Genomic DNA, 14,271 nt, shown 5'->3' with positions numbered 1-14,271 from the left:
GACAGTGAATCAACGATGTAAATAAATAATTTAATATAGATACAGCATTTTCATGTGACACACTTATGAACCTTATCTGCCACTGAAAGTGTAATCCAACATATTTTCAGTCTGTAACTTGTAAATTGTGGATGTTGTTTCTGGTGTCCTGGAAATGACACTATACTTTTAACTACTCCCTCTATGAGCTAATGAGCTATGAATGAACCATATCAGTACTAACAGGTAAACGGTTCACTTACGTGAATATCAAATTTTCAGGATTAATGTCCTCCCACCATATTGGAGAGAATTGAGCCCAAAGAAGTAATGGCTGACATATTAATTGGAAGTGAAGGATTATTCCAGGGGACCAGTTCCCTCCTGGAGACATTTGGACAGCAAACTGCACAGGAAGAGATACTCCAGAGACATTGACCTTCGGTGTCTGGGACAGAAGACAAGGCTTTCATCAGCAGAAGAAGCTCTCGTCTCCAGGTGAACTGTTGGTCATTAGAGAATGAAGCACTGTGCTCAGATCTTGGAGAGGAGGGACGGACGAGCACTGTTCTTCCTCTGGTTCCCTTGAGTGTCGTTTCCTGGGTTTTACTGTGTGCTCCTTCCCCTCTCATTCCCTCAGCAACCCTCTCTTTGGAGTCGGTTTTGTTCTCGATTTTCCTCCAGGGCCGCTGTCATCGTCATCGTCGTCGTCGTCATCATCTTCATCATCGTCATCGTCATCGTCATCTTCATCGTCATCATCCTCATCATCGTCGTCGTCATCTTCATCGTCATCCTCATCGTCATCATCGTCGTCATCGTCGTCATCGTCGTCATCGTCATCATCCTCATCATCGTCATCTTCATCGTCGTCCTCATCGTCGTCATCATCCTCATCATCGTCATCATCCTCATCTTCATTGTCATCATCCTCATCATCGTCATCGTCATCTTCATCGTCGTCCTCATCCTCATCATCCTCATCATCCTCATCGTCATCGGCATCATTGACGCCATCATCATCATCATCGTCGTCATCATCTTCTTCATCATCATCATCCTCATCATCATCGTCGTCTTCGTCATCTGCATCATTATCCACATCATTGTCGTCATCATCGTCGTCGACAGCGTCATCATCGACAGCATCATCATCATCATCGCCATCATCATCATCACCGTTGACAGTGCCATCGTCATCATCATCATCATCATCATCATAAGCGTCGTAGCCATCGCAGTACTCGTCTGTTTCACAATCATAATCATATTCTGCTCGCCTCCACGAGAACAGACTGCTCCACAGTGAGCTCTCAGTCTGGAGGAGAGAAACAGGAAACGTACCACAGGTCTGCATGAGCAAGTGTCAACTTTTATTAGATGCAAAGCACCTGGCTTGTACGGAACAAATTAACTAACTATATCTCTAAATAACTATCTCTCTCTCTCTCTGACTTTCACTCATGTGTAGCAGGCTGAAGATTTTCCACAAAGGTGGAGTGATTAGCTTGCCACTGTGTGTCCTTGTTCTCCATTTCCCCTTATCTAGAATGTCCATACTTCTGACATACAGATGGACAGAGAGAGAGAGGACAGGGTAGGCCACGGCTTCAGTACCTCCTCTAGTGCGCTGCCTTCGGTTACATCACTCTGCCCCAAAGCCAGTTCCTCTGCAGACAGCTCGACATCCTGCCTTTCCCAGTATTCCTCCAAGGTTTCTGAAAGACACTGAGAATGAGAACATCGATAGGCACTGAATGAAAAGATCTCTATCGATACTTCCATAATAGGTGATATGACATGAAGTAGAACATACTTGTCACCTCCCAGAGTATGTTTTTAATGCATGTGAAGACACTCACCATTCAGACTGTTGACTCCAGTACTGATCAGAATTGTGAGGACAGCCAATACAAGACAACGATTCAGAGTAATCCATTCCAATGGGTTGTCATCATTACTTGACTTTTGGTTGGATGCTGCAAAACAGGCAAACAATTATTTGAAACACTTTACAGTAACCATTCTGATGATGTTAAAATAATATGTAAAAGAATAACTGGCAGATCCCTGAGAAAACTAAATATATCACTAACCATCCATACATATCATACGTCATTTTTGGGCATATTGGTGACGTTAAATTGTTCAGTTAAGTTTATCATTTATCTGCAGGACTTTCATATGTAGTTAAAGGGTGAGGTCAAAGGTCAATAAAGCACACAATTGATCATTGATATGGGTGAGTAGTGTCAAAGACATGAATAGAGAATTGATTTTAAATGCTGGCGATGAACACAGCTCATTGCACAATACACAGTGAAATGTTCAGTGTTTAATCAACTCTGACAGACTACATCCCAAGATTAATAGATCCATAGATGAATGCCAGAGCTGCCTAACCCCTGTTCCTGAAGATCTTCAGTCCTGTAGACTAGCTTTTTACTTCAACCCTAATTTGCCACACCTGATTCTACTAATTAGCAGTTGAACTAAGATCTCTAGCTGTTGGAAGTGCCGGTGTGTGTTTCGTCAGGGTCGGAGTTGAAAGATCTGCAGGACGGTACTGTAGATCTCCAGGAACAGGGCTGGTCAGCCCTGGTGAGTGCACATGCAGTAGAAGGACTAACAGATGGACACTCAGTGTTGAGTCACAAGTGAAGTGTGAAGAGAGTGGGGAGACACACTGGGCCTTGCTCTTTCCTTTGGGGCTTTCTTTGAGACTTGCCGGGGGCTTGTTGGGGCTCCCTGTGAGGAGAGAAGAGTAAGGCGCAGTAAGATATTCGGAGTTAATTCAACACTGTCACCTAACCTAGTCAGATAAAGGATATATTCAATACCCTGGTGTAAAATACAGCTATGACCAGCTTGAAATGACCAGCTACCAACTGTTTCAAAACCTAACTTGAGCTGTTTTTTTTCAACAGGGCAGACTGTTGGTGAGTCCAATAGGGACCCTGTGTACACTCACTATAAGAGTCCATTTAACATTTTACTGTTTGAGGTTTGAGGATTATAAGCACATACTCCGTACACTGTCACATGATTATATCAGTATAGTCAATGTAGACAGCCAAATGCCTGACTCGGCATTAGATAATCAAGAAAATAAAAAGTAGAAGCCTACTGCAAAGTATTTTGATTGACTTCTTTATAGCACAGATTTTCTCCATAGATTTACTGTGCAGACTCCTTGGAATGACCATCCCTATTGGTTGAACTACACTGTGTCTGAGTTAGATACAACACTATTGCTATTTTTGACTGTGTAGATCTCTAGAACATACTTAGTCAGTACTCAGTCAAAGCTCACCTCTTTCTTTTTCTTTGGTGACTGTGCATCTGCAAAGGAAGACGTGATATTTAGTGTGACTTTTAACGGTTGAAAGTATGATCCCCGAATCTCAACCCGATTCTAGACCCGACTGAAACTGCTGCCTTGTGCTGGACCCAGTAAGGAGCTGGGAAACTCTTGCCAGAGCCCAGTGAAACATTCACAATCTGGGTGATGATACATTGCAGGACCTGTGCCAGGACTGGCTTGCATTCTGTATTCTTCAGATTGGTATCGCTCTTTGTTCTGTTTAGACGGCACAGACTGGGTCTGTAATCCATCCTGGATGGTGTTATAGACTCAGGCCCAATCTGGGCCAGACAACTTTCTCTGGGGGTGCTGTATGTGTGTATCTTTAAATACAATGTGCACAGTTAACCCTTGTGGCCTCTTTACTTGTTTTGTAACTGTTTGCCTGGGTCAAATATACCCAGGATATTATTAGGATTTTAAATCAATACTGAATAACATGTAAGCACAGTACTGAACATATACACTTTATACCAATTGCAAACAATATTAACTATATTTGATGAATAGATGCCATTTAACAATGAAAGTGACATTCATTTCAGATACAAATGTCATGTATAATTGAAAGCGGTGTATGTTTTCCATGGTAAGTTCCAGGCCAATAAATAATGCATGATGCAATGATGCAATGATGCAATAGGATGGCCCAGATTATATTTCACATGTCTGGTTTCAGGACCTATGGAATATATATACAGGTATATATAGACTATATATATAAATATATATATATTCTATATATACCGGTATATATATTCCATATATATATAGACTATACATAGTCTACAACATCCCAAACAGAAAAATTGTCCTTTTCTTTTTTCATGCACCTTATTTTCTCATTTACCTGCCTTCCGGAGCCTGGCTGGTTTGGGGGGTGGTTCGTCTTTCAGTTGCACCCCAAGTTCACCCTCCAATATCTCCACGGCTTTGTCCTCCATCCCAGAGTGACTGGGATAATCTGAGACAAAACTTGTGCGTGTGGGGGGGTTACAGCAAAAAACACATTTATCCATGTCCCTAATATTAATACACATTCCGTTTTAGACAAGAGAGCACCCAGTACACAAGTACAAAACATCCATGTTGATACCAGTTGTCATGGTGTTTCCCATCATAAGAACATATGTAAACCTTTACCCATAACACTTCACTCCAGTTTGTTTATGATCAATGACTTGCACTTAAACACAATTACTTAAAAACAGATTTGAGCTATACTGTGTCTTTGTGTGTGTGTGTCTGTGTGTGTGTGTGTGTGTGTGTGTGTGTGTGTGTGTGTGTGTGCATGTACCTGTGTGTGTGTTTATAGCTTTTACATTTGATCTGTCCACTACAGAGAATGAACTCCCACAGCTTCAGCAGCAATGCTAAAAAGCTTCTGTTCAAATGCAGAAATAGACTTTTTGTTGGATCCTTTGTTCTAAAATAATTGATAGCAGTGAGCACAAGGTCATCCCATACACATACATAATTTAAAACTCTGTCACAATATAATTATTTTGTTCTCTTCTTACTAAGACAGGGGCAGTAGTGCATGACAGCGGAGATTAAAGTATATGAGGCACGGACTAATATTACAGCCACTCCTAAAATGGACACTGAGCTGGATCAAAGGAGTGAGACAGACTGGGAGAATTAAAAGGAATTCAAATGTCAATTTTAACCACTGGGATCAAGGTCCCTGGACAAATTCCCCAACACAAAGTTTAGGTTTAACCCCGTATCAATGATTGATTGGAACTTACCTGACTCAAACTTTCCCAGTCCCGACAAGAGTCTTCAGTGGCGGTGGCCTGAATAGCCGGGGAGTGTTTCCCAGTGCTTGCACCTGATCCCCAAACTACTGCTCTCGTTTCCCCCCCGTCCCCTCCCTCCCCCTGGCAAAGTCTCTGACTGACAGGCACAGCTGTGAAGTATTAAAAAAATAAAACATTCTCGGTAATATTTCTAAGACGGGCTGCTAATCCTCTTGGCATTCAGCTGAGTCAGACTAGCAGGGCAAGGGTTAATCATACAGCATGTCTCCCTACTGTAAACATCCTTCTTTTTTGTTTCTAATTTGGACATTCCTATATGCTATACAAAAACTGTTATTGTATATTGAATTGCCTTTTTTTGTACCAGCATACACAGACCTACAATTTATAATAACATACCAGCACAGGGACAATGTAGTGCTTGTAATATTGATAATAATAATTTAAAAAAAGAATCATGCACTAAATTGAATAATAATTTATAAAAATGTAGTGCAATGTAGTGCATGTAATATTCAAAACCAAAAATATATACTGTATACAATACACGAAACACTAAATGCTCGAAAAGGGAAGATTGCAAATTAAATGCTTCCTTCCAAATGTATCGTCACGTCTAAAAACACAAGCACAGACATTCTGAGACTATTAACAGGTGCATAAGAAATTACTCAAATATAACATGCCGCAAATATACATTTAACAACACCACCCTAAATTTAACAACAGATTAATCAGTATAATCCAAATAAAACATCTAATTAGCACGGAATCTCTGACTCATTGGATGACATCATTGATCATGGGGGCACACCAGTCTTTCATATGATTTTCTTAGCCTCCTATATGTTCTTGTTGATTGAACTGGTTTGCAGACAGTAGTAGCTCAGGCTGGAAATGTGTTCTAATTTGTGTGGTTTTGGAAAAACGGTTTTAGGACATTTTCCCTCAGAAAAATATACGTATGGTATTCTGGACAAATTTACATCTGAATACTTTTTGGGTTTGGGGTGGTAATAAATGTGTTAACCGCAATCTTGTTGTATACGTAGCAAAAGTGTTTGCGAAAGCTGGGCTAGCCATGAAAATATTTTTAAAAAGCACAAATTAGTTATTCTCACCGACTAAACGTCAATTATATCGGATTTAATATCTTTATTCTCGTGTGAAACAGAAAAATAGCGAGGTAGACAGAAGCGTGTTTCATTAATGTGCATTAATAGCTATTTTACCAGAATAACATTAATCTCTTACAGTGGATTTGATGGATCTCTTAGAACAGTTCATTTAACAATAATTTGCCAATTCACACCACATTCCCCTTTGGTGCTCCATCTGTACTTTGCTGCAATTGGTGCCAACGCCACCTGGACCAATCAGAAAAGAATAAGATTTTCGTGCGATGTGAAAAACAACACAATCTCCTTGTTGTCCAGGAGCCCTCCCATGTCATATAAATAGCCGGCCTGAGGTAGTGAATCCATTTTGCGAAGAAGCAAGGAGGCGAAAGGGAGCTGTGGGAGCGGACATAGGCCGGATGGTTAAATCCAACCTACAGACGATCCTGAATAGCCACTGTTTTGTAAGAGAAAAGGAAAGAAACATACCCAAAATGCCAGTTATCGACATGACCAGTAACATGCCCGAAAGTAAAAGGTAAGAGAAATGTTAGATGGGGAACATTGATACTTTTAACGACACTTTAAATGGTGTTGGCTTGCTAGCTAGAAATGGAGCTACCGTTAGCCTAACGTTATCGTGGGTAACGTTAACTTCGATATTTTCTTTACGCTAGTCCGTGGATAATGTAAGGCCCAAATAGCTGGCTAGCTACTACTAGCTGACGTTAGCTATGTAGCCAACTTGAACATAGTTAGCTAAACGATAACCCGTTTCAAACGACGATTTCTTTCTCTTATATTTAACTTGATGCGTTCGGTTGTGTGACGTCAGGTACATTGTCATAATTTAACATTCATTTAGCCTCGTTAAATAATCCACCTACCGAACGGTGGATAATTGCTAACTAGCTAGCTAGCTAGGATAGGCCGCATTTGAGCTAGCCTAACCTTAGCTAAATAGCTAGCTAGCATATAGCTGTTATGTTCTACCTAGCTCGCAACGATCAGCATTAAAATATTAAAGTTAACGTTGTATTTCTAAGTAGCTAGCAATGCATCAAGTTCACTGACTAGTGTAGCTATCGAGAAGTGACATAATCGCGTGATTGCTCCACAGTAGTCTAGGTGAAACGGCATCGTTAGCAATTTGATTTTTACTAGCACTTAGGCTAACATGGCTTTGCTAACGTAGTTGGGTATATATTTGTTTGTCATATTCAGTCGATGTGGATGACACTGTTTCTTGGTTTGCCCAACGTTAGACTAGTCGCACACCACAACTAGCTATTGTTACCTAGGAACATTGCAAACGTCAATGCTAGATGGTCATCGCGACGTAATCAATGTCAGCTAACGTTACCGTCGCTTAACGAATCGAACATTCTCGATGTCTAAGTGACCGACGTTAGATGATGTGGTTGGCATAATTTAGCATCTTATCTTGCTGGCCATCTTAACGTTGGGGCGAGTTTAAGTCCACCATTTAGCGAACGTGAAACCCATAACTTGGATACAGGCGAAATATTCATTAACGGGAGCGTTACCCATGTACGATTTATTTTTCGACCCTCGTGTGCCTTTCGTATTGCAATGGACAACAAACATAACATCCGTTGACGAGCAAATTACATTAGTCAGGCAGTCGAGTTAATGTTTTGCTTTGTCGCTGACTCCAGATGGTAATAAAAGGCCTTGTTGCATAAAGGGTTATAGTTCGTCCAGTAAATACTTTACTATCATGATCAATGTAAGTCAGATGATATGTCCTTATTAACGTTAGCTACTGTGGAACAGCCGGTTAAATCGTAGTGTGGGATTAAACATTACAAAAGGGGTTAAATGGGGTTTTTGTTAATCTTGAACTTCGTCCCAGTCCAAGAGTCCAGCATAAAGTTTATGAATGCTTGTATACCGATTCCTTCCAAGGAAAAAGAAAAAGTATATGTACCGAGGTTTTTGACGCGGGCTATTTGTATGTTTTGTAGTACGTTTCAGCTGTTGAAAATGAATATTCAGGAACTGGCAACAAAATTTTGGTCGTCGCTGAGCAAAACTTGTTTAGGTTCACCCTTGGCCAAGGGTGTATTTCGAAATGCAAAGAACCCCCCCCCCCGTTTTTGATTTTGTAAAGCAAGCATAGTGGGAAGTGTTGGTAGCCACGTACACAAAGCCTTTCCTTGCTGGCAGTTGGAGTACAGATGAGATGTACACAATGTACTACGATAACTGCTTTCATTTAATCTGATGACAATTTGCCAAGTAATTCCGCGTTATATTGCTGTTCAGGGAACATTGTATCTTTATGACCTGGGCTCTTATCCCAGTACAGGGGAGGTTTAGTGGATTATTTTCTTTAGTCTTTTTTTATAGTGTGACAATAAAAAATAAATAAATAAATAAAAATATTAAATTTATTTAAGTCAATATTATGTGCATCAAGCATCAGGAATCTCAAAACATCCTGGCCTGGTTTGTGTGATTTCAAATGATCAGGTCTATTTATGCTGCGTTTAGATTCAGTTTCTGACTCAGGTGTCCCTTGTGTACAGAACCATACGCTGGGATCGGTGCTGGTAGGTGTGCTTAAAGGAGCTAGGCGGAGCACCTGTTACCGCGGTTTGCATTTCTTCAAATGCTAATCAACATCATTCTTTAAAGGTGGCATGCAAAATAGGGCTTTGTTTTTTAGCCGTATTCGCTTGTTCTAAACACCAAGCGGGGTTTGCTGCAGTCTTATGTAAATCTGATTTGTTCGAGGGAAGAGGACCAAAGCCGTTACGCAATACGGTCTACTCATCCCCTTGTGTGCTCGGAGCAGCTGCTCTGCGGTGAACTACTTACGTGCGCGTCCGCGTGTGTTGTGTACAGTATGCGCGCACCAGTGTCTTTGGGGAATTCTGACAATGTTAGCGACGGCAGGAAGATGTCTTTGCGTGGGTGCTGGCGCAGAGCGGTGGAGGAAGCGTCCCCCCCCCTTCCTTTCTCTCCGTCGCACTTCACCTCGATATAGCACCAGCGTGTCATTTGCGCACACCTGCGTCTGTGAGGAGTCCCGCTGCCGATGAGCGGGGAGACGTCAATCCATTTTCTCGGGAGCTGAATGATTTTCCTCGCTCGGGTTGAATAAAATTAGCCGCGAGCCCCAGACACGTATGAAGAGTTGATGAAATGATTCGGTGAGCCTTCTTTCAGTCTGTTGCAAAGTTGACTGACTGACGGATGGTTCGATAATTCTTTGATGACGATCTTTTATTTGCCCGTCTTAAGCAGAAATCTGCCTGTTACAGAATTGCCTGGGGCTCGTGTCTGCGTGGGCTTGCGTCTTCGTTGTACGCGTTTTGTAGATTCTCCCTTAAGGCTGAATAAGGTTCAGTTCCTTGCTCTGGTAACATGCCATTAAAATGTTCGGTATCACCCCATATAGTTTGTGGGTGACAGATTGCTGAATTGTTTTGTCTGCCAATATCACAGTTTTTGCGAGGGAGGCATTTTCAGCGCTTCCAAGTCTCGTCTCACTTCTGCTGTTCACATTTTTGCCTAGGAGTCAAAGCACAATTTGCATTTGCAAAACGATAACACAAGGAGAGCACACCTTATTTTGTGGACTTCAGTGTATGTGATATGCATATTATGTGGCTTTTGTCACACAAATTCAAGATGTTAAACTCAACTCCTTGTAGCCACTGACCCCCACCTGGTACAAGGCACAATATGACTGGTCTTATCTTCTGAGGAGATGCATTGGCCAAAATGAAGGTATTTTTAGTGTTCATTAGACTGTCTTTTAAATTATATTTAAAACACTCATTCCAAAAAAAAGATTTTCTCCTGGATCTAGAGCGGTGTGTGTGCAGGCTGCCCGAGTGTCCTAACTTCCCAGCAGCCTCCTGTTCTAGATACTGGTCCGTCTGAAGGAGGATTTGAGGTTATGAACCAGGGCTGCTGCTGCTAGGTAGAAGTGAAATGGAGAACTATCCCCACCCCCCATAGTGGCTGAAACAGAAGTCACGCGATGGGGCACGAACACTACTGGAAGTTGCTGAGCTTTTCGTCTTGCGGTTTTTGAAAACCAGAACGGGGAATTCTGAAACGGTTGACTTCCCCGTTTTTCGAGCAAGGTCGTGGTTTTTTTTTTTTTTGGTTTTTTTGTTGTTTTTTTTTTTTTTGTGTGTTCTCGGTGCAGCGGGAATCTGGCGGTACTGGTTTTTAACTGGCTCTTCTGGCTCCCGTTGGGTTCGTGTTGGGACAGACCGGTTACCCGTCCTGTGAAAGCGCTGCCAGTGAATACCCAGAAACCTGTCCGCACCCACCCTCCAGATGGGCGTTTTCCACATTAATTTCGGGATTTGGCATAAACTTCAGCAATGAATCACCGAGGGCACCAGCTTTGGCTTGCTTGTTTTGCATGGAGTGCAAACTGCCTGGATTATTCACTGCAGGCTAACTTGGCATTGCGTGTTCATGAATAACTCTGCTCCTTAGTGCATTGTTTTGAGAAGCCGCTTGTTTTTCCTATATTCAGTGCGGTCCCATTCGTCTGCACGACTGATTTAAGTGTTGATATTTGCGAGGGCAAAGAGACCGTTAATCTGTCACTGCATTCTGGGTTAATAAGAATGTGACTGCTGTCCATTTTCAGTCCACATTAGTAGTGAGCATTAGCTTTACAGTGAGGCAGTGCTTTAAGCTTGGATGTGCTGTGAAGGGCCCTGTGCCTGTAAGTCGGTACAGGTTTGAATGATGGTGCAGTCCCCTCTCCCCGCGCAGGGAATGTCGGTGTTCCCGTTCCAGTAGTAACCTGTGTCCAGGGCCTCTGTGGTGCTCCTGATGCCCCTCTCCCACCCCTGAAGATCCCAGGTGGGCGAGGGAATGACCAGAGGGATCGCAATCTTTCAGCTAAACTCTTCTACTCGGTGAGTTCTGTTCGTTGCACCTAGTTTGCACACGACACTCCCCAAACCCTAATTTACACACGACACTCCCCAAACCCTAATTTACACACGACACTACCCAAACCCTAATTTACACACGACACTACCCAAACCCTAATTTACCCACGACACTACCCAAACCCTAATTTACACCGACACTCCCCAAACCCTAGTTTACACACGACACTCCCCAAACCCTAGTTTACACACGACACTCCCCAAACCCTAGTTTACACACGACACTCCCCAAACCCTAGTTTACACACGACACTCCCCAAACAAGTGCACACACGCATGTTTGTTAATTCAGTGGGTCCAATTTTTTCACGCTTTGGCAATACGCATCTATGTACATTATGCCAATACAGGTCTTGAATTGAATGGAGTCATCCCCCCCCCCCCCTCTCTCAGGCCTCTGCCCCATGGTGGTTTAACTGCTCTTACTGCCAGCTTCATGAATGAGGGCTCTGTTCTCCCCCTAAAAGCCTGTATCAGCATCTTTTATGTACACGGTGTACCTAAGGGTGGTGAAGCTGGGCGTTCCCGCTGTGCGCATGTTAGAGCCAGAATTCAGACGCCACTCTCCGCAGCATGGCTCACCAGGATTGGGAGGGACTAATTTAGTTCAGGGTATTTGGTATTAATAAATTTCACGGCTGTCCCACACTTCCTGGAGTGCTGTCATTTAAACCTTAAGTGCCTTATTGCCCTGCTCAAGATCTCACTGAGCTGCTAAGTGGTAAAATCAGGTGTGCCAAAGTAGGGTTGAAATTAAAACCTACAGGATGGTAGATCTCCAGGAAATGGGGTTGGACAGCCTCTGCTACATCATGCCCCACTAGGTTTTATAGACTGTATTAATTATTTCACTATATGGTTTTTCCCGACACTTTGGACTGTTCTGTATGCATCGGGCTATTGGAGAGCCTGGTCAGGGCCCGGACGCCCCAGCACAGCGGCTGAACCCCGGCCCGTTTTTCACCCCCTCCCTTCCCTCTCCTCCAGGACGCTCGCTTGCTGGTTCTGGAGGAGCCGCAGGCCTCCGCGGGGCGGGTACGCTTCCTGCACTTTGAGCCCCGCAGGGCCGAGGGCAAGCCCTGCTCCTGGAGGGGGGCGCTGAAGGGGGGGAACCTGTACATCGAAATTCCCCCCGGAGCCCTGCCCGAAGGCAGCAAGGACGGGTGAGTGAGCCCCGTTTTTTGACCCCTTGTGAAATAACTAGTGTATGATTAACCCATTGCACACTCAAGACATGCGTGACCTTTTTGAGGTGAGCCAAATTTGGTTTAGGCGTTTTAGTTCTACAGTTGAATTTTATTTTCCAGTTAGTGCTTGATTTATAAATTATTTTCCCTCCTATGCTGACTTTAGAAAATATTTTTATTCTTGGCTGAGCTGAAATCCAGTTCTTGGCTGTGATCGGTCATTCTCAACTGTTGCCCACTGACAACTGAACTGAAGTGAGCCCAGCTGGGTTGGTTTAGCTCGGCTCATGTTGTCCTGCTGTATATGCTTAAACGCATCCTGAGGATACAGCATGATCTTTCAGGGTGAAATTCACCCGACTTCACCCAGCTTCCCCATTGGTTGATGCCTTTGGTTTATCTGCGTCTTGGTCTGCCTGGTTGAGGCGAACACTTCCTTTTTTGAATTGTGGTTTTGTTGCATAGCTTTAAAAATTAAAGGAACCCTGAGAAATATAGACCAAGTTCTTAGTATTCTAGAACTCCATTACTTACGATTACCAGTAGTGATTGTTCCATCAGCATTAGGATATTAAGAACATTCTGATCACACGTTGGTGATCTCGCACCTTAAAAAGGGTTAAGTGGACGGTTCATAGTGCGTGTTGCGTCACTGAATGTCCTCATCCACAGATTCGCTCTCCTGCTGGAGTTTGCAGAGGAGCAGCTGCAGGTGGACCACGTCTTCATCTGCTTCCACAAGAACCGTGACGACCGAGGTGAGCCTCCCTTCTCTCCCTCTCCCTCTCCTTCTCCCTCCCTCGTTCTCTCCTGTGCCTCTCTCGGCCCCTCTCCTGCCCCCTTAAGCTCACGCTCTCTTCTCCCCCCCCCCCCCTCCACAGCGTCACTGCTGCGGACTTTCAGCTTCCTGGGCTTTGAGATTGTGAGACCAGGCCATCCCCTCGCCCCCCCTCGCCCTGACGCGTTCTTCATGGCCTACACCATCGAGAGGGACTCTTCTGACGACGAATAAGCGCTGACGGACAGCTGATGAAGACACGCCCCCGCAGCCCTCCTCTCTTTTCAGTTCCTGTATAAATCTCGGCGTTGTGGTGAATGTGCGCGTGTTCTTTCTTTCTCTCCCTCTCTCTCTTTCTCCCGCTCTCGTGTACGAACGTTTTTAAGAAACCGTCGCATTCCTACGCCGCCATCTGCACTTGGTGTAAACTGAGAACAGCAAGGAACACAAGAGCCTCAGTGCTGGGTGATGAGAAATATGAAAAGAATAAATGGAGATTACATTTTTTTGTTTCCTTTAGATTCACCAGTGTCCTCAATACAACACCTACTGATCATCCCTAGGATGTAATATTTATGGGCAAAGTGTCCCATACAGAATTAAGTGTAATTAGTTTTTCCATTTTCATGGCTTTGTTTTTTTTTTTGTTTTTTTTTCCCTCTTCATTGTTTGTATTGATTTTATATGTGCATGATTCTGGATTTTTAGACCTGTTTCGTTTCACTGGACTGAAATCTGCATGTTGTAACAGTGCGCAAAATAAAACTGCTCACCTTAACCTGTGGTTTATTGACTGTGTCTTTGCACTGGTGGTTTGCATTGTGTGACCTCCAAACAAGTTTTCATTTGAGTTGTGCATCTCTGCAAGAACCCCTATCATGAACACATTGCCAAGTTGAATTTGGCATGCAGGTGTTGACTGCCCGCAAAATACTATGCTACATAGCTACTAAGATTAAATGAATAAAATTTGAAAAGATTTTCAAGCATTATTAATGTTTGCATAAAAACCGGCGTATGTTTTTGATTAGATCTCTTCTGAAGCTGTAAGATTTGTAGCTCATGCCAGTGTAATTTCTGGCCCTCCCTCCTTGGGGGATAATGCATTCCAAGCTGTGTCCCAATTAATA

General features: G+C 43.2%; 2 protein-coding genes across 3 annotated transcripts; one reads left to right on the top strand and one right to left on the bottom strand.

Moving 5' to 3' along the window:
* Positions 1-16: 16 nt before the first annotated feature.
* LOC133127218 (serine-aspartate repeat-containing protein F-like) lies at positions 17-5,225 on the bottom strand. Of its 2 annotated transcripts, XM_061239931.1 has the most exons (7): positions 5,095-5,225; positions 4,194-4,307; positions 3,293-3,321; positions 2,667-2,727; positions 1,842-1,958; positions 1,597-1,697; positions 17-1,297 (listed from the first exon to the last, which is right to left on the bottom strand). In XM_061239931.1, exons 2-7 carry the CDS (start codon positions 4,285-4,287, stop codon positions 608-610), a joined length of 1,092 nt encoding a protein of 363 aa, XP_061095915.1. In that variant the 5' UTR covers positions 4,288-4,307; positions 5,095-5,225; the 3' UTR covers positions 17-607. The 2 variants fall into 2 exon arrangements, with proteins under 2 accessions (XP_061095915.1, XP_061095916.1); XM_061239932.1 differs by lacking the exons at positions 3,293-3,321; positions 4,194-4,307; positions 5,095-5,225 and having other exon boundaries at positions 1,597-1,707; positions 2,610-2,727.
* A 1,353-nt stretch (positions 5,226-6,578) lies between these two features.
* oaz1a (ornithine decarboxylase antizyme 1a) lies at positions 6,579-13,919 on the top strand. Its single transcript, XM_061239706.1, is given in 6 exon segments — positions 6,579-6,762; positions 10,995-11,052; positions 11,054-11,140; positions 12,164-12,339; positions 13,036-13,121; positions 13,245-13,919. Coding segments are annotated over 6 exon segments (657 nt in total). The 5' UTR covers positions 6,579-6,643; the 3' UTR covers positions 13,376-13,919.
* The last annotated feature ends 352 nt before the right edge of the window (positions 13,920-14,271 follow it).

Source organism: Conger conger, chromosome 4 (assembly GCF_963514075.1).
Source record: "Conger conger chromosome 4, fConCon1.1, whole genome shotgun sequence".
Taxonomy (NCBI): domain Eukaryota; kingdom Metazoa; phylum Chordata; class Actinopteri; order Anguilliformes; family Congridae; genus Conger; species Conger conger.
Note: the sequence above shows the minus strand (reverse complement) of the source record. Positions and strands in the feature narration are given on the sequence as shown.